We start from the raw sequence: 24101 nt of genomic DNA, 5'->3' as shown, positions 1-24101 counted from the left end.
AGTTTTCAGGTCCTTTCTGCAACACAATATAGTTAGATTGCTTTATCTTATTAGTTAGTGACCCCAAGCACCAAGACTATATAATAATATATAATATATATGTATATATATATATATATATATATATATATATATATACACACCAATCTTGTTGGTCAGATGGAGTTCCTGATAAAATAAAAATTCACTTCTTCAATGACCTCCTATGGGGAGAAAACAAAAAAATTCAAGAATAAAACCTATGTATGTAACTGGTCATAAATACCATAAAACAAAAACCCCCCAATATGTATTATGTTTCAGGAATATACTTCAGCTTATTAATTTTTGGAGAGTTAGATACTGGTAGAGAAATATTTAATTAATTAATTAATTTTTTTTTTTGCAAGGCAAATGGGGTTAAGTGGCTTGCCCAAGGCCACACAGCTAGGTAATTATTAAGTGTCTGAGACTGGATTTGAACCCAGGTACTCCTGACTCCAGGGCCGGTGCTTTATCCACTGTGCCACCTAGCAGCCCCTAAAGAAATATTTTAAAAGAATATTGCAATCATTTAATGAATTAAGAAATGGTATAACCCTTTGAAGATAGTATTTTTTTTGGCAGAATACTATGTAGCTAAATGTGCTAACAGAATTCTTCCTAAAATGATTTTTAAAGATCTAAACGATCCCATTATAGGATTCCACACACTACTGATCATAAGAATGTGGACTGAGAGAACAAAGAGCTTACAGCTGCATTTAGACTCATAGATTTTTAAGGTTGGAAGGAAACTTAGCATTTTTTCAAAACTCCTCCCTTAACTGAGTCCAGAGATGGGACGTGACTTGCCCAAGGTCACAGAACTAGTAAATGACTGTGACTTAGAAGTGCCACAACCATTAAATGAGCAGAAAATTACTTCATATAGCAGAACATTATAAACCTTACACATCTCAGGGCTGTGAGAATGAAACAGTCATGTTTTATTTTTGGCTTTGACCTTCAAAAAAAGGGGGGGCATAAATCATCACTATTTCAAGAGGCAAGTTTGAGTGTATATCCTTGGCAATATAGTGGGGGAAAAGAAATCTATAAATTGATATAGATATTTGATTTTTTAAAATCAATAACCATTATCATACAAAACTATTTTCTGCCAAAACTAACTTGATTTATTACTAACAGAATTAATACTTTGTGATTATTTCTTGTACAGTACTGAGATAGAAAAACACATAGAGGTAATGAATATGTCCCAGAAGTGAGCAGGAGAATGGACTATATGTTTGCCTTTGGGAAACAGAAAAAAAAATTTCTGACTTCAAAATATCTCCCTAAAACAGAGACCAAACTTTCAAATACCAATATTTTTCTGTATATTAATTACAATTTATATTAACTGTATTCATGTAATGTTTGCCTTTATTTTCAAAGAAGCCCATGATATCAGGGAGGTGATGTCATGACAAGCACATGAATTGTATTTGAGTGAGGGGGTGCTGTGCTAATTCACCAGTTTGTGTTCAAGTAACTTTTCTCTAAATAAGTCTCTCTAAAGTCTCCATGGACAATGGAGAGTAAGGTATCAGCTGGCTGAATGCAACACATTATAAATGGGGTATTAAGTCTGAAAAATGGTAGAAAGGATTTGTCAAAGAAATGCACAAATGAAAAAATTGGACTGTTCATATGGTAGGAATAAGGGATAACAGGTGGATCAATTGACTGCTAGTATTCTTTTGATGTCATGAGAGAATAAGAAAGACCCCAGTATTTGGGTGGGTTCCCTCTGGTGAACCCAACAAGATACAGGCAAGGGTCACACAAGAAAGATAAACAATGTAATCATGAATCAAGTGATTAGAAAGGTGACCTATATCAATAAGGAACCAATTTCAGCATAGATTTTCATCTAACATAGAGAAATGTTTTCTTCTCTCCACCAATGTGACCTGCAATAGAATATTGAGCAAGGATGTGTACACATCCATCAAAATGATTGAATTGGTCTTATGTCAAAAGACACATACTTTTTGTAAAAATGAGACTACTTGAATTAATACATTCAATAAGGTTCGAATTAAGGGGTCAATTGACTTGGTATACGTGAACAATTAAAACTCATGATATTTTATGAGGCTACCATCAGCTATAGACCACATGACAAATCTTGATTAATAATTCCATTTGAAGTCATAACATTAAAATTCTTTTGTAAAGAGTAAAGCAAAGCAACATTTATTTTTCCCTAATCTTATTCTAGATCCTTGTTATTATCATTGATCCAAAAGTTTAATAAGCAAGGAAGTAGAATTGTATTAAAATTAGAGAATGAATCTAATTTTTAAATTTCATGCATTGTGGAATCAAATTTTATTTAAGTCTGGGAACAATCCTTTCCAATAAAATTCATAATTGTGGAATAATACCCCTATCAATATCTGTCACCACATCTGGCAATAATGAAGGCAAATTAATGGCAATATTTAGAAAATCTGGAAATATGATAAGCCAAGGCATATAAAATCTTTTCTCTGCACTTAGTCCCTGGTGATTTAATGAAGGATTAACTTCCTGTCTTACTATTCTAGTATCTAAATAAAAGGGGGAAGGTCATACTGCAAGCTGGGTGCCAGGTTTCTGGCTTATAAATGACAAAGTTCTAAAACTCAGCTCCATTAAGCAGAGAAACCTTTTGCTTCCAACTTTCCTCTGAAAACCATTTACATGATATACACTAGCCCAGCAGCTGCTTTCTATTTGATTTCAAAGAAGCCTGACAAATACATACATTTGCACCTTCAAAGTACAAAGGTTTAAAAATGTGTATTTGTTGTACTAGTTATTTTTAAACTTTAAGAAACAACAGAACTTACCAAATAAAAACAAAAATCATGGTTTTTTGAAATTATCAAATTTAATGAGATGCTTCTTTTAACCACTTCCACCTATTATTTTTGTAAAACACAGAATTACATTCATATTTCACATGTCATCTCCTTTTCCCATTTGATATGCAAATAATTATTGTTGTTCAGTCCTCTCTGACTCTTTGTGACCCGGCAATGATACTGGAGTGGTTCATCATTTTCTTCTTCAGTACATTTAATGGATGAGGAAACTGAGGCTAAGATGGTTAACAACTTTTCTGAAATCACAAAGCTAGCAAGTGTTTGAGGTCAGACTTGAACTCAGGAAGGTGAGTCTTCCTGACTGCAGTCCTGCTTATAGAAACCAAATATTTTGAAAGATCTATTTTCCTTGATTTGCTGACTGAATCTTCTGATAGTTTTAAGTTCTGGAGTTGGTATCTGGTCTTCAGCATAAATACAACAATATCTCCTCAGAATTCTAGGAAACTATGAAAAAAGCCTTTGGTGGATATGCAAGTGTTGAATCATTTAGATAACATTTATGAAATACAAAGGAGACAAATAGATGGTGCAGTGTTGATAAAGAACTGGGATTAAAATCAGACAGAGCTAAATTCCAATCTAACTCCACACACTTCCTGATATGACCCTGGACAAATCACTTAACTTCTGTTTATCTCAGTTTCCTCATCTGTAAAATGAGGATGAAAGAAAGAAATGCAACACATAACCACTGTTCCCTATCTAGATGTAATAGGATGATGAATGTAAAAAGTGCTTTTGGAAAAAAAAAACTGTACAATGCAAGGTGTTGCAGTACAGCTTAAACTGTGGCATAATGCATCAGTGGGATAGCAAAGTGCTTTTAGCCATTTCTGCTGTATTACTATGCACCCTTCATCAACAAACTTCTAACATGAACATTTAGAGACTCATTAATGTAGCAAATGTAATATTCACTGATTTGTGAGATGGAAAATATTTGGAACAAAAATTGGTAAAAATGAGTTTCAAAGATTTAAGTTAGAAACTAAATTTTGTATGATAATTCCATTTACTTCTCTTTATCTGCATGGACTTTGGGACCACATGAACCCACACTTAATTACATGTCCTGTGAGAAAAAAAGATTGAGTCATCTCCATTCCAAGAAGGGATTAGACTGTGCTATTTTTTAAAATGGTTTTAGTACTCATTTTCAATAAAAAAGAAATCTGGCGTTATAAAAATACATAAAATAGTCATGATATTTATACCATTAATTTACAAAAGATACAATTTTGCATAAAACAAAGCTATAAAATAGTTTAAAATGATATTCTTATATGAAAGTTATTCCCTGTATAAAATTTTATAACATTTTTGGCAGTTTTAAAAATTTGTATAAATAGGCATTTTGGGGTATCCTTTAAAAATTCCATTTCCTTTAAAGTCATAGGATTTTCTTTCTTTTAAATAAAAGTCTGCTTGAGGTAGTATGTTAGAAGATTTCTTTAGTTCCACTCAATATTTAGTACCAGTGCAGCTATGTGTCCAGATCATAAACCTGAAAAGTAGGAGTCCTATAGCCTTCCAAGACCTGTTTATAGGTTTGTGTGTGTTTTTCCCCTTGAAAAACTGTCCTCTCTCTCCCATCTTCTTCTAATTCAGAGGAAAAGTCTTGAGAGTCATGAGGGTTCAGATGTAAAGCTTTTGTCTGTCCACAGCTTGAAAAGGCATCTATTTGAGGCTTCCCAAGAGGCTTTCCAAATGTTCCTATAATGAAGAACACATATAAAGAAAAATGATTACAATGATAAATTCTTCTACTGATGAATTAGAGACTTTGGATCATGAAACTCCATGACCTCAGAAGAATCAAAATTGTGGGTGACCTAAAGGGAAATGAAAAGATTGTGTGTGTGTGTGTTTGTGTGTGTGTATGCACAACAAATTACTAAGACTGATTTACATTCAAAAAGTGCTATGAAAGGAAACTTCAAGAATAAGTAGGTGGAATAATTAAATATCAAGAATGAAATTCAATAGACAGAAACCAAAAGAGTTAGACTAGTTTCCTTAATATATGAAAGACAGTGAGCACAAGGTCTCCAGAATGATGGGAACCTCCATGGATGAGAAATAAAGGGACAGGGTGAAGAAAACTTGGATGTTTGACATACTAGACAGGTGGCAACAATACTTAACTAATGATCTCCTAGATCCATCTATGTAGCACACATTAAAAATCTTTAAGGTTTTTAAACATACAAAGATGTGAATATTTTAATGTCCCACATCTCTCAAATAGGAATTCTCAATTACTCTACCTCTGGCATAGTTATCCCCTAATAGGCAGACAGTAAGGGTGGGAACCAATATACTGGAATTTAGGAAATTAGGTGTATATATCCCATTTCTCTTTACTCCCACATACTTAATAAATGAATATGTTTTGTCTTCTCTCATCTTCCATTAATATATGACTAAAGTTAAAATAACCAAACATACATCTTACTGCCTCCCATTCTAGTATCTTGCTAGTAATTCTTGCTAGGTAGACGTCCACCATTGTTTTCTTCTTCTGTGGGTTCAGTTATTAGCTACTAGACATCCCAAACCACAGTCATGCTGTACACTCAGCTCCACCCCAAAGCACTTTGTAGCCCAAAACCACTTTTTCCACATGGCTGAAGGGCTGAGCTCCTAAGCCACTCCCTGAACTCTCATCTCTTTGGGGATACCACACACAGTGCTTCCCAGAAAACTCCAAAAAGCAGTCGCTCAAATCTAGATTAAGTGTTTAACAAAGTAAAAAAAAAAATCCTCTCTTTTGAATCTGCCGAAAAGAACATTTATACTCTCACAAATGTATTTTTCAATAAGGAAAATCATGAGGTAATAAAAGGCATATTAGCTTTACTATTAAAATTCTGGTTCTTCCTCATACTACCTTTAAGTGCTTGGATAAGTCACTTAAACTCCTATGATCTCAGTTTCCTTATCTATCAAATGAGCAGTTTCAATTAGATGACCTCTAAAGTATGTTCAAACTCTAAATATATCATGCTTTTTCACAAGTCTGGCATTTGAATTTTCCACTGTTTTCTTGGCATATAACCTAAGGGCTTTACTTCCCGGATGGCTTAATTCTGCTGAGAAACTCACCCATAAAAGCATTAGTGGATGCAGTTGATGGTGGTTCTTGGATTGTATTAAACTCCCCGGAATTTTTGTTTGGAGACAAGTTTTTGATACCGGATCCCTCATTCTGAACGTAGATAGAGTTGATTAATTTACTCATGGGAGATGGCATTCCAACACTACTTATGCTTTGGTCACAGGATTCCTCTGAAGGATGGGAACATGGGTAGCACTCTTTTTTCTTTCCGTAAGTAGACTCATAATGATCCAAGCAGGCAGTTTTTGGGTCTGAGCTGCAACCTTTATATATATTTTTAAAAAAAAGAAGAAAAAGAAAAATGTGAGAAATTTTAATTTTGCGGTTTAGTATTGCTATGGAACTCCACTTGGAGTTGGGATTGTTCAATCTCAACTTAACTATAAATCAACATACCTGGGCGGTAGGTATCAAAAGAATCAGAGCCATAGACCGTTCCCTTCAGATACACAGTGCCTGTTGTTCCTAGGTAGTGGCATAAGAAAGGATCTGTAACACCTTCCATGTCTGTGTCACTGCTATTATCCAGATGACAAGTGCCTTGAAATCAGAAAGATATAACATTTATATAGTGCCTACTAAATGATAATGACTGTGCTACCTGCTTTACAATCTTTAGAATTATTATCTCATTTGGTCCTCACAAACCTGTGATGTCGGGGTTATTATTAGCCCCATTTTACAGATGAGAAAACTCAGGCAAACAAATTTTTCTTTAGTGGCTCAGGGTCACACAGTTCCTGAGGTCAAATTTGAACTCATCAACCAAGTTCAATTATGGCAGTTTATTAACTGTAAATCAGTCACCCATCAACAATAGATATGTTTCTATTTGTACTTTTCCTCCACAGATAAGAGACCGTTTTGGTTAGGTCATCATAAACAACACTATCATAGAGGCAAATTTATAATTTCTTGAGGTCAAAAAATTATAGGATGGGATCATTAGGGATACATCACTGATCATAGATTTAGAACTGAAATAGACCTGACAAATCATCTAGTACAATCACCAGTTAAGTGATTTGTCTGATATCAGTGATGACTAGTGGTAGGATTTGAAGCCACATCCCCTTAATCCTGGGCCACTGTACCACCCAGCTTCCTTTGATGAAAGCTGAGATAGAATTAGTTTTTTCAACTAAAAGAATGATACTAATGCATTACTGCATTGCATTAGTAGGGGGCTTGATATATATATCTCAGCACAATCTCTAAGAAAAAATATAACCCCCTTCCCTGTCTGATCCCAGGCTACCTCTCCAGACCTGTTATTTATTATTCCTTTCCCATTCTGTGGTCTAGGCAAACCAACATATTTGCCATCCTTGACACACAATATTGCATGTAATGTGTCTGTGTACAGTCTTTTCTTTAAATTTCAAATTCACTACCTCCTTCCCTCTGTCTTTTATCATCCCTGGCTTCCTTGAGAGTTCAGTTGAACAGTAAGCTCAAAAATGGTACCTTATGGGATATTCAGTTACTGAAACCTCCCTTTATTTGAAATTAATTTGCATTTGTGGGGTATATATACTATACTTATCTATATATGTACACCCTGTCTTCTTTTAAAGAATAGTAGCTCCTTAAGGGATAGGACTGCATCGTTTTTTATTTCCAGTGCCTACTAGAGAACAGACGCTTAATACATGTTTAGTAACTGACACTATCATTTAAACAAGCAATAGAATGTGGTCATAGCCTAAAAAAGATTTAAGATTGGAAAAGTAGGGGCTCTTAATGTTGCATGAAGGAAATCAAGTTCACTCAGTCTACCTGTCTTGGTGTAGATAGACACAATGAAAGATTTCCTAATAGAAGATGGAGCAAGATTACGTAATTCAGTTTTACACCAATGACCTCGAGCTGAGTACTAAATTTCTGTGCTTCAGTGCTTAGTAAAGCACTTAGTTTAACATTCATTCCTATTTCAAATACCTACCATTGCTGTCACGTTGTAAAAGATAGCCACCTCCTGAAGAAGTGATAAATTGGTGATGGCTTCCATTTTCTGATGAGCCGTACCCATCCTGTCTTTCAGCTAATGTTCCTTGGGATGACAAATAACTTGGGATATCAGCTGGTAGATTTGTTTCATCTGTGATTTAAAAAAATTACAGTGTTAAAATACATATATGTTATATAAATTATAATACCATAATTATAATGTAATATATTATACTATCAATAATATTACATATAGTTATATTATAAAGAACAATATTTAAAATACTAAATATGGTTCCAATGCCTGTTAATCTCCCTCTGAACAATAGTCAATACTATGATGATTTCTAAACTTTTAAATATAGATTTAATAAAATGAGGACTGAGTTTTTTTTTTTAACAAAATTGATTTAGATCAAGAAATTCTCTCAGGCAAGCTATGGATCTATGATTATTTAGACAATAGAATCTGATTTAAAAGTTAATCTTGAATTTTCTCAACTAATCTTATAGACTTCTTCCTAAAAAATACTAATTCTAATCAAGAGTTTCCCTTCCAAGCAACATAAACCAACATTATAGGACTTAGATGTACAATAAGGCAAATTATATCCTCCCAAGCAAAGACCACATAGTAAGAGTCTGACAAAATGTTTTGTCTTTATAATATATGTAGAACCTCTCCTATTTTCTGATATCAATGGTAAAAAAAATAATATGCTATACTTCACTGTGTGCTTTGAAATGCACATGAACTCAAAGTCAAAGTCATTTTGGGCTGGGGGGCAGGCAAAGGATAATGATAGTGAGGCTATTTTTCACCAGTCATATTTCTACAACCTGAAACAAATGAGTCACCCTTCTGACTGAATGAGACATAGAGATACACAAATATGTTGAGAAAAGAAAATTACTCCTGAACCACAAACACACATGACTACTGTACCTGGTGCCAAGCTTCTATTTACGCACCTGTGTTTGTAATGCTGCAATCTTCATTTCTCCTTCTTGTGTGGTATATGATGACCACCCACACTAAGGAAGTGCCCACCACACAGCAAACCACTGCTATGATCACAACTCCCACGGTGGCCCATCCATCATCATCTAATGATGGGGCAGCATTCTGGGGAGAATCACAGGTGGGAGTGGGAATTACACTAAGACGAACATTCCCTCTTTCAGTTCCAAGTGTGTTAGACATTTCACAAGTGTACTTCCCAGCATCCTCTATATCTGTGTCCACAATGATCAGCAGTTGATTTCCCGCAGCAAAAAAATGCCGTTCTGTTACAATCAGAGGACTATCATCTTTAGTCCAGTTCAACTTGGGTGGTGGGCTACCGCCAGCAATGCATTGTAAGACAGCTGTCTCCCCTTTAGTCACAGTTCGATCCAATAATGGTCGCAAAAATGAAGGAGTTTCTGAAATGACATTGGTTTGTTTGTTGGGTTTTTGTTTTAGTTTCTCACACATGCAAATTTTCTATTCTACTAGGTCCAGTAAGAGAATTTATTTTAAACTAAAATTTCAAATTTTCCTCTAATTATTCACTAGTGTACCCTAATCAAACTGATATGTATTAAGGAGGAATATTCATTATTTTTATCTTAGCTAAGGTCCTAGCTTCAACTTTGTGTGTTTTGTTTTGTCTTACGCTAGAACAAGGGAAATGCAACAAAGAGGAAGCAAACTTAGTAATGTTTGAATTTAAATGTGTAGGAAAATAATATGAGATTTGTCTGCTGATTTAATCTAAATGGTCAGTTTTTAAATGGAAACTTTCTGCTGGGCAGGTCTTATAATAATTTTTCATGGTACTGAAAATAAATTCTTAAAGCCAATTATCTAATTTAGGGTTGCTTTGGTTACTTCTCCTAGAGCTACACTCCCTATAGATGATCATCTTTTGTCATACTCTACAATACTAATTTTCACAGCCAATATGTGTTGGAAGTGGGCCTTGGATCTAGGGCCTCATTCCCAGACCAGATCTCTAGCCACATTGCTCTCATGAGCTAGAATAATATTATTAATAAAAGCAGCTGGCAGTGGCATAGTTCTTTAAAGTTTATATAGTATTTTGCTTTAAAAAGTAAAAAAAAAGACCATTTAATTCCATGATAGCTGTTGCAACAGTGTGTGGAGACAAAAATGTGTAGTCAGAACTTTTAATAATTTGCTTTTAGTTGTTCAATCATTTCTGCCATGCCCCTCTCATCAGTCCCCATTTGAGGTTTTCTTGGGGAAAAATACTGGAGTAGTTTGTCATTTCTTTCTATAGCTCATTTTACATGAGGAAACTGAGGCAAACAGAATTAAACAACTTGCCTAGGATCACCTAGCTAGTTAATTGTGTGAGGCCAAATCTGAACTCATGATGTTCTTTCTGCCTTCAGATGTGACTATCTATTTTGTTACCTAGCTGTCCCTGCTTTTAGTTATTAGCCAACTACTTCAAGCCAACTTTCATCATGCAAAACCACATATAACAGCGAAGATGATTCTAATAGACTGTATAGCACTTAAAAATAACAAAAAAAGAGAGCAGACCTACTTCCTGGAACCAGATCTGTAAACCAGGTAACAAACTACCCTAAAAGTATTTCCATCTGAATCCCTGTCAAGGACTTTTTGAAAAACAGTCAATTCAGTCCCACAGCCATCCTAGTTCAGAATCTTAAGGTTCTACTCACCTAAGACAGTCAGTGTTGCATTTGCTGATATACTCCCAGCACTGTTTTGGGCGGTACAGCTATAAACACCAACATCTTCTATTTTCACATCCACAATAAAAAACACATCATCCTCTGGCATAACATGCATACGTCTTTCCCGAGCTGCTGGAAAGTCTGTACCACCATCTTTCTGCCAGGCAATCTGTGGTGCTGGGTGGCCCACAGCGGCACATTCTAAACGAGCCATTGCTCCAGCACGGACTGTAAGGTCCATGGGTATCTTTGTAAATGAAGGAAGCACTAAAATCAGAAAGGCATAGGTCAGTACCTCAGCCATCCTTGTAATTATTCTTATCCTGTTTGTCTAGTTTTAAAGCAATTTTACATAGTTTATTTTCTTTGATTTTCAAAATAACCCTGTGATATAGTCAAATAGATAAAACTTAAATCCATTTTATAGATGTAAAAAAGGATGCTCAGTAAGGTTAAGTGTGAGAGTGACCCAAAATTATGTGGCTAGCAAGGGATAGAAAATAAATCCAGGTCTTCTGACTCTCCCATTTAGCATTCTTTCAGATATTTCTATTGCATTTGTTTGTTTGGCCCAGAGAATAGAGCTAAGAGTTGGATAGAGGCTGCAATGAGAAAAGAGAGAACCACTAAACAGTGCAAATATGTTTCCCAGTACAAGATATATTTCAAGAGAAGTTGAATTAACCCTTGCTGGGGATGCTGGAGAAAGGATTCTCAGTTGAGAACAAACTTGCACAGGATGACCTCTGAAGGTCCCTCCAAATCTGTGATTTTTTCATCTGATTGTTAAGGTCCTTTTCAAATCCAAAATATCTAATTTATTTTTTCTACTCTTAAATTCAAACTCCTTTCTGTATAGTCCACTACAGAGATCTATGTAACAAGCCTAATATAAATGTCCTGTAAGAACAGCACACTAAAATGGCAACATTAGCCATTCAAATCATATCAATATTTTCCAAGTTGGGAGCAGGAATGACAAGGGTTAGAAAAAGAGAAAGAGGAAGACTTATCTGAAACAATTAAGTCTCTTTAAATACAAAAGAAAAAAAAAGAATCACATACTATTTACAGTTAGCTTGGCTTTGATAGAGTACGATGAACCAAAGTGATTAGAAATGACACACTGGTATTTCCCTTCAGTGGTAAATTGGACATTGCGCAGTCGAAGAATAGTAGTGTATTCCATCACTTCACCTCCCTGGGCCCGGAGGTGTGCATAATTTTCCATTTCGGCATCATGGAGTAATTCGTTATCTTTTTTCCAGGCGAATGTCATTGGGGAGTCACTGCTACTAGCAGCAGAGCAGATAAAACTCAAGTTGGAGCCTTTTATTGCTGACTGGGTCTCTGGCTGGACTGTGATCTGGGGTTTAGGAAAATCATCTACCAAAATAATAAAAGAAGAAATGTAAAAATTAAAAACTTGAGTGTCCAAAGATCATGGACTAGTTAAATATATACATTAATGAAATAATTATGGAGTAAGTTTTTCCTTCCATGTTTTTATATTGAATCAATGAATGAACATTCATTATCTACTAGATATCAAGCACTCTTTGATTGATTGTCACTCTTTTTTTTTTTGCTAGGCAATGGAGTTAAGTGGCTTGCCCAAGGCCACACAACTAGGTAATTATTAAGTGTCTGAGGCCAGTTTTGAACTCAGGTACGCCTGACTCCAGGGCTGGTGCTCTATCCACTGTGCCACCTAGCCGCCCCGTTGTCATTCTTAATAAAAAAAAATCAACTAAGTATTAAAGAGACACAAAGAAGCAAAAGACAGTCAGTCCCTAGCCTCAAGAAGCTTCTAATTCTAATAATGTTTGTCCTTCATTTTCAAAGAAGAGCATGACATCAGGAGGTGATGCCATGACAAGCACATGAATTGGATTTGAGTGGCGGGGGGGGGGGGGGCTATGCTAAATTGCCAACCTCACTTTCTCCTCCAGAGTTATCTGGGTCCAGTGGTCAGATATGAATCAGGACAACTGGAGATGGCCCTGGGTGAGAAGTAATCAGGATTAAATAACTTGCCCAAGGTCATACAGCTAGTAAGAGTCAAGAATTTGAGGCCAGATTTGAATGCCCATCCTCTTGACTCCAAGGTCAGTGTTCTATCCCCTACACCACCCAGCTACCCTTAAGGGGGCTTACAATCTAATGGGAGTGAAAATGTGCAAACAAATATTCACAAATTAAGTTATATAACACGATAAACAGTAAATCATTAACAGAGGGAAGGGACTTGAATTAAGAGGGGTCAAAGAAATGCTTTCTGTAAAAGACAGGATTTTATTTGGGACTTAAAGGAAGCCAGGGAGGTCAATAGGTAAAATAGAGGAGGGAAAGTGTTCTTGATGATGAGGACAGTTATTAAATAGCTTAGCTAGGAACTAGCTGCTAGAAGTAGATGATAGGCAAAAACATTTGCTAAAAGAGTTCACCTGGAAGCACAAGAGATTAAGGAAGTAGATGATAAATTAACTGAGTCTGGCTGAAGAAAATGTTCAAGCTAGGATTCAATTTCTTGTCTAACTACTTAAAGTCTAAGATTCTAGGCAACTTATACCACCCTTGTCTGATACTACATGGTAAGAGGATGTAACTTTATGGCACACAGAAAATAGCAATTAACCTACTGCTGCAAATAATTTTACTTGATGTAAAGTAGCTAAGAAATTGCATTAAAGTCATAGTCACTATTTCTAATGTATCCAATCTCCTAGAGCCATAATCACTATTATGATCTTGATAATATGGAGTTAAGAAAATAAAAACAGATAATTTGTCTGGTGTACTAGCTATTGGTTCCACATTTTACAAAAATAGAACTGATACTCTATCCAGTCATTTAGGCATACTGCCACTTAAACAATAAGCAAACTGGAGTCAAAAAACAAACATCCTAACAATGACAGATAAGTCATTTCAGCAGGGAGATTTTAAAACTGAATCAATCATATCACCCCATGGTACTATATGGGAAACACCATAATTACATTCATGCAGTTCTTCATTAAAAACAGCTATTTTTAGTTTCCTGCTTTTCTTTCCTCTCCCAAAAATTAACTTTCTGAACTTAAATTTCTCAGGAACATCTAAACTCCAAAAAGAATACTTTTGATTAATCCAAATTTCCATTCTATGCTTTCAGACACATACTAATTTGGGGCTCTAATAATTATTTGAATTTAAAGTCCTACTAATGGCTTGTCGTAATTGGGATTACTTTTCCTGACATGTAGGGTGATGAATCATTCTTATCTGAACACATATTCAAATCTACAATAAAGAAGAATCAATAAGTTGCTGGTATTTATATGTTAATATAAAGTTCATTTGACCATGATTTTATTTCAGATTTCTTCTTTAAGTAGTTCAGGATTGAGTTGTGTCTGTTATAGGCATATTTCTCTCTCATTCATCTTTATTTATCTAAATTCTGATCTTATTTCTAATGTTTATGGTTTGACATAGACAGTTGACTGAGAAATAATTCCCATACAACAAGATGTCTTATCTAATCTCTGTTAAAATGTAATGTTTCATTTTTTGGATAACGTTTGTCATATCCAATGCCAACCATTTTTTTAAAAGAAAGTGTTGTTGAACTAGAAGCATGACTGCTATTTACTCTACTGGTCTTAGGCTTCTTTTGTTTTTTCTTCTTTGTGTCATGAGAAATTAGCAACAGAAAAGACACTAACTCTGATTCTAATACTTTTATAATTAAGTTCAACTTCTGTAAGTCATTCAAAAAGCATATAAAAAAAGATACAGAAAGTGCCTTAGCAAGAAAGCATGTAGCTTGCATGTCCAATGGAGGTAAGTGCCTACCAAAAGCAACACTCAGAACATACACTTGTTTATAAAATCTTATAAAGGAAGATGATAGAACATTATAAACAATATTTTCTCATAAATGAAGAAATAGTAGTGGGGAAAATCAGTTTAAAGAAGACATTCAACTACGTAAATTGTTCTAAGAGGATTTAAGGATAAAAATGGAAGGAGTATAATAAATTGATGAAATGGAAAAGATTTATAAAAAATATAAAATATTTTTTAATTGACAAAAGTGAAATCACATTGATGGTGCCTTAATATTATAGTTCTAAATTTGCTTATAGAGAAGGAAAAAATGGCATTAAAGAGAATTGAAACAAGGAAAGCAACTGTATATAACAAAGTGGATAGAAGAGCTTGCTGGAAGCAACACTACTATGCAAGCATTGAACACTAAGATAACTAGAGAGAAAGAAAGGCATAAACAAAACTCAGAACTTATTAATATGGCAACAAAAAAAACACCAACAACTGCCAACCTATACTTTAGTTGTTAAGTCATTTCAATTGTGTCTGACTCTTCAAGACCCCCTTAAGAGTTTCCTTGGCAAAGATACTGGATTGGTCTGTCATTTCCTTCTCCAGATCATTTTACAGATAAGGAAACTGAGGTAAACAGGATTAAGTGACTTTTCCAGGGTTACACAGCTAGTATCTGATTTGAACTCAAGAACATAAGATATCTTGATTTGAAGCCTGGTAATCTAGTTACTATGTCATTTTGTTGTCTGATCTCTGTTTATTCCTATTAAAAAAATTTATGAGAGGATTTCCTCAATAAAGGCATGAAAATGGACCATGCAGGCTTGTCAAGGTCATGATCAACAACAGACCACATTAATCCTATTTTATAAATAGGAACATTTAAGATTTCATTGTACAGTTTGCTGAATATGAAAAAAGGCATTTAATTTTAGTAAAGCAAAATGTAATACCACCTTACAGGAACTTGTTCAACAGAGACAACCATGCAAATAATAAAACCATTAAAGGATCCTTGAAAGATATACCAGAAACTACCTTGTTTAATGACCCTCTGATCCTAAACATCAAGTAAGGCAGAATATTCTCCACAGTGATGGAGAAGATCTAATGTAAAATTCAAGGTAAAGAGGTGTATATGCCCTGTGAATGGCAACAAACACTCATGCTTTATAGATAACATTATGCCTATTGATTTCAAGCTCCAGCATAGTACAAGAAGAAATCAAAGGAGTTTGGCCTAACCATCCATACAGGAAGAACGTCTATATTATAATATGTATTTGGATCTATAACATATAATACTTGTCCGTTGAAAAAAATAGTAAAAATAGTAAAAAAAAAATGTAGAAAAAGAGTAAAATAGAGAAGAATAGCAGACTGAATTGTTTTTGGAAATTTTGTGTCCAGTGGAATGATCTGAAGCTTTCCATGAAATCAAAGGTCTACTATCTTTTTAATACCAAGATTCTCTCAGTGTTGCTACATGGCAAAATAGGACAATTTTTGAAGAATAATGACTATCAATTGTACAGAAGGCAATGGAAAGGGGCACATTTTGTGAAGCAGCTTAAATAATCAATGAGGAACTTCAAAAAATAGGAGAAACGTGCTTAAGGAACTGTATGAGAAAAAGTTGTCATGTTTCAAGTGTGGGAGGTGACAAGTGTACACTAGTGTGTTCCACTGGTACCTTTGAAATACAAAAAGAAAGCAATGAAGGTCTCCATCATGGTGGTGAGACTCCTTCATTTATCTTGTGGTGAATTTATGGATGTAGATAAAAGTGACACAGACTACTAATTACCTAGCTGTGTGGCCTTGGGCAAGCCACTTAACCCCATTTGCCTTACAAAAACCTAAAACAAAAAAACAAACAAAAAAAAGTGACACAGACTGGGCAGATATGCACAGTTTATAATTTGTATCACCTGCAGGAAGCTTCCAAATTGAATACTCAGTACAGCACATCAAAATTTTTATTCAGTTTCTTATGATATACCTGAATATCTCATTAATAAAAGCAAAGTAGGAACAATACCAGACAGTAAGGCAATCATAATTTCTGCCCTATCCATGTTTTATTTCTCTATCTGTAAAACAGATGCAATTGTTGCCCCAATTTCTCTCATAAAGGTGTTCTCTAAACAAATGCCTATCATTTCACTATATGCTCCATCACATGGCCAAGAGGATGACAACCTAGGGCATGCCAGCACACTAGCCTAACCCCACAACTGCCAAGTAATCCATGGCAGAAGACTTGATTTTATCTATGTATTAAAAAAATCATAAGGTGTCACATTGCTTTGTACATAATAGGAACTGTATAATAAGAAGAGAAGCTGGATTGGTCATATGGGAAATGTGGGGGTGACAGGTTTGTACTCTTAATTAATACTGAATTAATTTGGCTTTCTGACCAAACTCAATCAATTTCAAATCAAAGAGTCTTTCTTTTATAAAGCATAAGGTCTTAATCTAGGGAACAGAAATTTGTACTCTAAACATATCTACAATTCCGTATGCAATGGAACATATCCATTTTCTCTTTGCATGAAATATTAAATTTATATAAAGTATATACATTTGTAATATATATATGTGTTTACAATACACTAAAACAATTTCTATAGACTGATAAAATATATGTGTTTATTTACTACATTAAATATATATGCATGTAAATATACACATCTAGGTATATATATACAGAAAAGCATACACAGGCCCTTTTATAAATGCTTAATATTTCATGTATATTTCCATCTTCCTCTAAGTCCTTGCTGAGATTTATATTACACTTTAATGACTTTGTAGAAGTTATAAGCCAACAACCTTTATCACGGCCTGCAAAGAGAATAAATGACATTAAAAAAATTAAAACCTTCCTTCCTATCGGTAGAACAAATAAGATGACAGAGTATAGCAAACTCATCTTAAATTGGCAAAAGAAAAATAAAGGAACTGATAAAAGGAAAGGGATCATGTGACAAACAACATTCTTAGATTGGGCAGGAAGAGGATGACTAGGATAGGAAGAATAGTTATACTCACCACAAACAAAACCATCTGGACTCACAGCAAAAATACTTCTTCCTTTTAGCTGCTGAGGATGGGCACAACTGGCATTAACTGAATTCTGAAAGTTATTTTCTGCCACCCACTGTGGAAGCCACTTTAGTTGGCAATCACACAGAAGACTCGATGTATTTAAATGCCTGAGGAGAGTAATTATATTCAAGGTTTTTTTCTATGAAATACATATTTCTGCAAGCCAACCAAAAGCAAATAACAAGCAGATGCATTTTAGAGCTAAAAATTCATACCCCAAGTTAGAAACATTCTATAGGTCATCTTTATTATGATGTAACAATATATGTGGTTCATTTTTTTGGCCCCCTGACTTGTTGTAAATGCTGGTATCAGAGAAAACTCCCACCTAGAGTCATGTTGCCTGATAAATTCAAATCTACAAAATGAAACTCAGACTTCTAGCCAAGTCATACCAAATGTTTTAATCATCCTCCCTTCAAGTCCCCATCTCTATTTCTTATGTGACACAATCTAGTCTCAAATGTTAGGAATAGGTGAGCTGTGACTCTTCTCATTGAAGTGAGTAGCCCCAGAGATAAAGAACCCATCAGTCAAAGTATTTGGAAGCAGAAATAATACTACTAAGAATGTGACTGTCTAATCACACTATCTGGAATAACAGGGCTGTGATTTTGTTGGTGTAGGAATTACTTGGTGAGGAAATCTCCCTCTAAACAATACTGGTGAGTTAGCACCTTCTCTGCAACTTATAGTCATGGCTGACTTGATCACTGAGAAATAAATGGATTTGTTCAATGTTCCTAAGCCAATTATGTAACAGAAACAGGATCTGAACACGGGTTGTCATGGCTTCAAGGTCAGCTTTCTCTCCATGGTCCATCATATTATGGTCTAGCACAGTAATATTACAGAAAAACAAAACAAAATAATAAAAACTGCTTAAATTTGTGTAGTTCTTTAAGGTTTTACAATTTACTTTAGATAGATGTCTATTTAATCTCCGTTAAATACAGTGGCACTTCTTCTACTCTATGTATTGCTCAGAATAATCAAAGAAAAATCAAAGCTTACAATTCTTGAAGTTTCTTCATTTGTGAAAATGTATTTCCTTGTAGGGACATGATGGCATTATTGCTCAGGTCTCTGAAAAGAGGTATAAAAAATAAATATGGTGAATTAATATCGATTCCTGGTAAAATTCAAGAATAGTTTAGACAGTTTCTAAGTGCTTATGCAGTTGGGGAAGCAAGGGTTCATTAAGAACAAGTCATGACAGACTAAATTTCCTTTATGGATAAGATTCCTAGCCTAACATATCACATTAATGTTATAATCACTGTGAATCTAGGCTTTAGCAGGGTCTTTGACACATTATTAAAGAATGACATTGAAACCCAGGTGAGATATCTGAGGTCATTCAGGCCAAGAGGAGGCTGAAACACAAAAAGTTTGACTGACTTGCACAATGATACATTGTAAACAGAAATGGGAATGGAAACTAGGTCTGTTGGCTTAGATCTGGTACTTGTTCTATTGTGTCACCATGTTGCCTCAGGTATAAAATAAAGAGATGGATGGCAGTAGGAGAATTCCCAAGTGGAACAACATAGAGATTTGTTTTGGATCTAGCTCAACATCTTTTATAATTATTTAGTATGAGAAGGCCAATTTCTCAAATTCATAGAAAGTACAAAGTTTGTTATCGTGGTTGTTGAGACTTTTTACAATCTGACTCTTTGTGACCCCATCTGGGGTTTTCTGGGCAAAGACACTGGACCGATTTGCCATTTCCTCCTCCAGTTAATTTTACAGATGAGGAAACAGTCAAACAGAGTTTGCCCAGGGTCACACATCTATTTAGTGTCTGAGGCTAGATTTGAACTCAGGAAGATGAGTCTCCTGACCTCAGGGACAGCACTCCATCTATCATGTCACCTAGCTGTTCCTACACAAAGATAGGCACTGTCTACAATTTAGGGAATGACAGAATTGTGATCTTAAAAAAAGATATCAAGAGTCTAGAATAGTGGGACAAAATAACAAAAAGCAATAGGGCAACATTTAAATGACCTATATTTAAAATTAGCCAGATATTGGTTTAGAATACAACTTGGAGATTTTGACAAGATTGCAATCTAATCGTGAAACAATGATATAATGTTGTCAAAACGTAATGTGATTCTAGATTTCATTAATTTAGTATCCAAAATAAAGGAGAAGAGAGGGTACTAGCCCCACAATGAGCTAAAAGTGTGGGGGTCAAATTTTAAAGACAATAACAAGTTATTACGTTTCCAGAGAAAAATGACCAGAACTAAGGAACTTGGAACCCCTCCATGTACAAGTCAGGGATTGGGGCCGGGGGGAAGAACTGGGCATGTTTAACTCGGAGAGGATGAACTGAGTAGTTTATAAGGACCTTCCAAATATTTGGAGATCTAAACATATGGAGCCTAGATAGATGCCACTTGTCTTCAAAAGCCTAGATAAGGACCAAACAATGAAAATGACAAGGAAGCTGATTTAGCTTAAGATAAGGAAAAACTTCCTAATAATTCAAGCTATATAAAAGCAGAATGGGCTTTCTTGGGAACTACTGTATGATAGAGACAATGGCACAGTTCCAATTTGGGGGGATTACAAACCAAATTTTTTCTTAAAGTAGAACCCAAAACAGAGCTTTGCGTCTATTTAGGCTTTGTGAGAAATGGACCTATTACTTCCAGACTTCTTTTGCTTTTAAGCAGGTTCAATTTTGTTTGCAACTAAATTGCTGAGCTGTGGAGGAGTGAAGGAAGCTGGCTATATGAACACAGTCATACAATGCAGAAGACTAAATAGAAGAGTAAATTATTTTTCAAGCATCCCCCCCAAACACTTTTTTTCCCAAATTGCCTCCTATATTATATTGTTTGCATAGTAAAAATGAATCTGAAGAACTGCCCTCCAAGGGAAAATTTTTTTAAAAATATGACAATCTAAAGTTCACTTATTTTCACATATTTTGCCTTTTGTGTAACATTCAAAAAAAATTGCACTTAAAAAAAATCTACTTTACCATTTCTGGAAAGCATAGGATAACAACCTGGGGGGGGGAGGATAGTTAGAGCAAAATGACAAGCAAATGGTTCTGAGATTTAGGCTTAGTCCAAGTCATGATTTATCATGAACTCAGGCGGTTTGCCTACAGTCAAATTATTGTGTGGTGAATAATTATATCCTCCTTTTTTCGTAACACTGAGTCAGAATTATTGACTTTAAAAATGCCCTACAGTGAAAAATGAACAAGATTCCTCTTACTTACAGGTGTTCCAATGCGTCTAGGCCAGAAAATGCTTTTTTTGTAATTGATCTAATCCGATTTCCTTGGAGTATCCTGAAAACAAAAATGTTCCAAAATAAAATTATTTTGTGAATCTTAACTTTTTAAAATTGTGGCTAACTCCAAAAATATTTCCTTAATTCTCTTCTTGACATTGAAACTACAACATCTTTTTGTCAATTTTAATAAATGTAAAATAATAAAACAAATTTGAAATAAAACTATATTTAATGAATAAATGAATACAATTTTGGAAAGGTATGGTATGAGCTCTCAAACATAATTAATTCTTAACAATTTAGGAAGATAAAACTTTCATGAATTTAACATTTTCCCCTATGCAAAGGCATTATGTAATCATCTTGTAATCCTTTACTGGATTGCTTTTTAAAAACTTCCCTGGCATACTATAATTCTGGACTCTGCAAATTAACTATTCTCTGATACTTTATGAGTAAAAACATTATGGAAAATGTTGCAAAATATTGAATTCACTTTTATATGGATCCAATTCAAGAGATAATAGTAGGTACCCTCTTTGTGCAAAGTACCACTCAGTCATGAGGATACAGAATAAAAGGCACTACTAGGCAGCCTTAATGTACGTGGAAGGGGAGAGGAAAGATAGATAAAACATATGAACTTTATTGGCATTTTAGTTTTCCAATTAAATGTAAAGGTAATTTTTTAAATTAATTTTTATAAGATTTGGAGTTCCAAATTTTTCTCCCTTCCTCTCACCCCCTTTTCCTTACTAAGACAGAAAGCTATTTGATTGTATATGAATTTTAAAAAAAGATAGTCACATGTGAAATTATTTTAACTTTCCTAAACTATATGAGTGGATTTATATTTTATATATATATTATATATCTACATATATACACACACACATGTACATTAAGGAACCTAGAGATTGGGGCAGCTAGGTGGCACAGTGGATAAAGCACCAGCCCTGGAGTCAGGAGTACCTGAGTTCAAATCCAGCCTCAGACATAATTACCTAGCTGTGTGGCCTTGGGCAAGCCACTGCAAAAAACAAAAGGAACCTAGAGGTTGCACCTTGGGCTAAATGAGAAATGGACCTATTACTGAAGAACTGTCCTCCAATGGGAAGCAAAAAAACGATAATCTATATTTTACTTCCTTTCACATATTTACTTTGGGCTAAGTACAACATGACTCATAACCTGTAGTACTTTCTGTCTTAAGATAATGAACAAATCCCACTATTGACCACTGAGCCAGAATGAACCACCTATGAAGCAGCCTTTGAAAAAAGAGAATTTCTCTCTCATTTTATTGTCCTTCACTCTATTCAGGATGTGTGGCATGGAACTTTCTTTGAGATGGCAGCAATAGAAATTTTAGATTTTGTGGTATTCACTAGAAGTGATCCAGAGTCATACAGATGGGGGTGATGTCACCTGTTTAAATCTGTGTATGTGGTATGTAAATACTTTCACACATACACACCTATTTACATATACTTTAAAAATAGGTAATAAATTCAGTTTCTTATACAATCTTTTTGTTCTTTGTATATGAAATATGATGCTAAATAACATGTTAAGTTCACAATTCAATTTTATTTAAAAAGAGGAAAGTTGGGTTTATATACATATGCTCAGGCTAAAACAATCTCTCAGTTGCTAGGGAGACATGTAGGTTGATAGAAAATGAAAGGAATCATAGGAACAGTGGCTTTAAAATGCTGAAAAAGCAAGATTTTGATTTGTGAAGATGAGTTAGGTATGCAATCTAGTCACAAGGAAGGACCTGTACAAATATCTAAAAGGTGGGGGAACAACTTTGGTTTGAACATAGGATGTGATAAAAGTAATGGGGAAGAAACCTTTAAAGACAGAAGAAGACACAGATGTCTATTTTCATAAACATCTTACACAGCAAAGAGAAGTCACTGAATACTTTTGAACAAGGACATGACAATGGGAATATTATTTTGTTAGCTATATAAAGGTTAATATTCCAAAACAAAGTACTTTTTAGAGATATGACTATAGAGAGAAGTGCTTTAGAAATACTATTGTTATTGTTTTACTTGCAACCTAACAAGGAATATATAATGTTCCCTTAATTGTATACATAGATCTGTCCTGGGGAGGAGGAAAGGAAACAATAAAAGCAGTTAGTAACAAATTAAGTTTCAGATATTTATCATGGTACTGACTTCATTTAATAATAAATTTATTTTGGTAGAAGATTGAGACAAATCAGAAAAGAAATAAGACTCACAGTGTACGTAGTTTGTCAAGCCCTGAAAAAGCACCATTCATATCTTCAATGGTCCATGAGATTTCATTGTTTTTTAGATCTCTATTAAAAAAAATTATAATGAGGGATAGAAAAACTGACCCATAGAAATATATTTTAAAAGTTATGATTTTTCAGAGATTTTTTCACAAATCAAAGGCTATTCAATTCAACAAGTATCTATCTATTCAGTATAAAAGGGTACCAAAAATCTCCCAAAATCCTTTTCCTCAAGGAGTCTGCATTCTATTAGTTATATCATGCTGAATTTAAAGTAATAAAACTTTAATAACAATAAAATAGCTAACATTATTGGCCTGTGGATTTATTGTGCCATTTGGAATCAGGAAGCCCTGTGTTTGATTCTTGTTTCAGATACTTACTAAGCTACCCTGGATGAGTCACTAAATTTCTCCCTGTCTCCTCTTCTTCATCTATAAAATGAGTATAATACTATATACCTCATAGGGTTATTGTGAAGATCAAATGAAATCACACGTATAAAAATATTTTTCAAATCATAAAGTGTTATATAAATGATATTATTATTATGCTTTATAAATAGTATCTCATTTGAGCCTCACAAGAACCCTTGGAGATGTTATTACAGATTTAAAAAATGAAGTAGAAGTATCAGATGCCTGCCCAGATTCACAGAGATATTAAGCATGTCAAGTACTCTACCTACTATGTCATTAAAATATTTCCCAAATCCTTTGACCAGAGCCAAGTCAGTAAGGAGCTTCCTAGCCCCTTATTAATTTGGCCAGATGACTGTTATTTGTCTTTCATTCTCCAAGAGGATCATCATCGGGAAGGTGATGCCAATGACTTGCAAGTGAATTGAATTTAAGTGAGGCAGGGCTGTCTAAAGTCACCAACTTTAGTCTCTCTTCAAGAATCATTTGGGTCCAGTGGAAAGATGGCCCCATGGTCT

The 24101-nt window shown here is 34.6% G+C and overlaps 1 protein-coding gene across 1 annotated transcript in view; it reads right to left on the bottom strand.

Annotated features, from left to right (window-relative positions):
• Positions 1-2871: 2871 nt before the first annotated feature.
• LRIG3 (leucine rich repeats and immunoglobulin like domains 3) overlaps positions 2872-24101 on the bottom strand; it is a 60249-nt gene continuing 39019 nt past the window's right edge. The window contains exons 9-19 of the mRNA XM_074226253.1: positions 23147-23227; positions 20873-20944; positions 18640-18711; positions 17569-17732; positions 11746-12066; positions 10666-10947; positions 8941-9393; positions 7964-8119; positions 6415-6558; positions 6006-6281; positions 2872-4613 (exon numbers count right to left, since the gene is read on the bottom strand). Coding sequence (XP_074082354.1) covers positions 4384-4613; positions 6006-6281; positions 6415-6558; positions 7964-8119; positions 8941-9393; positions 10666-10947; positions 11746-12066; positions 17569-17732; positions 18640-18711; positions 20873-20944; positions 23147-23227 — 2251 coding nt within the window. The 3' untranslated portion in view covers positions 2872-4383. The remainder of the gene's footprint in view (positions 4614-6005; positions 6282-6414; positions 6559-7963; positions 8120-8940; positions 9394-10665; positions 10948-11745; positions 12067-17568; positions 17733-18639; positions 18712-20872; positions 20945-23146; positions 23228-24101) is intronic.

This window comes from Macrotis lagotis, chromosome 2, assembly GCF_037893015.1.
Source record: "Macrotis lagotis isolate mMagLag1 chromosome 2, bilby.v1.9.chrom.fasta, whole genome shotgun sequence".
Taxonomy (NCBI): Eukaryota; Metazoa; Chordata; class Mammalia; order Peramelemorphia; family Peramelidae; genus Macrotis; species Macrotis lagotis.
Note: the sequence above shows the minus strand (reverse complement) of the source record. Positions and strands in the feature narration are given on the sequence as shown.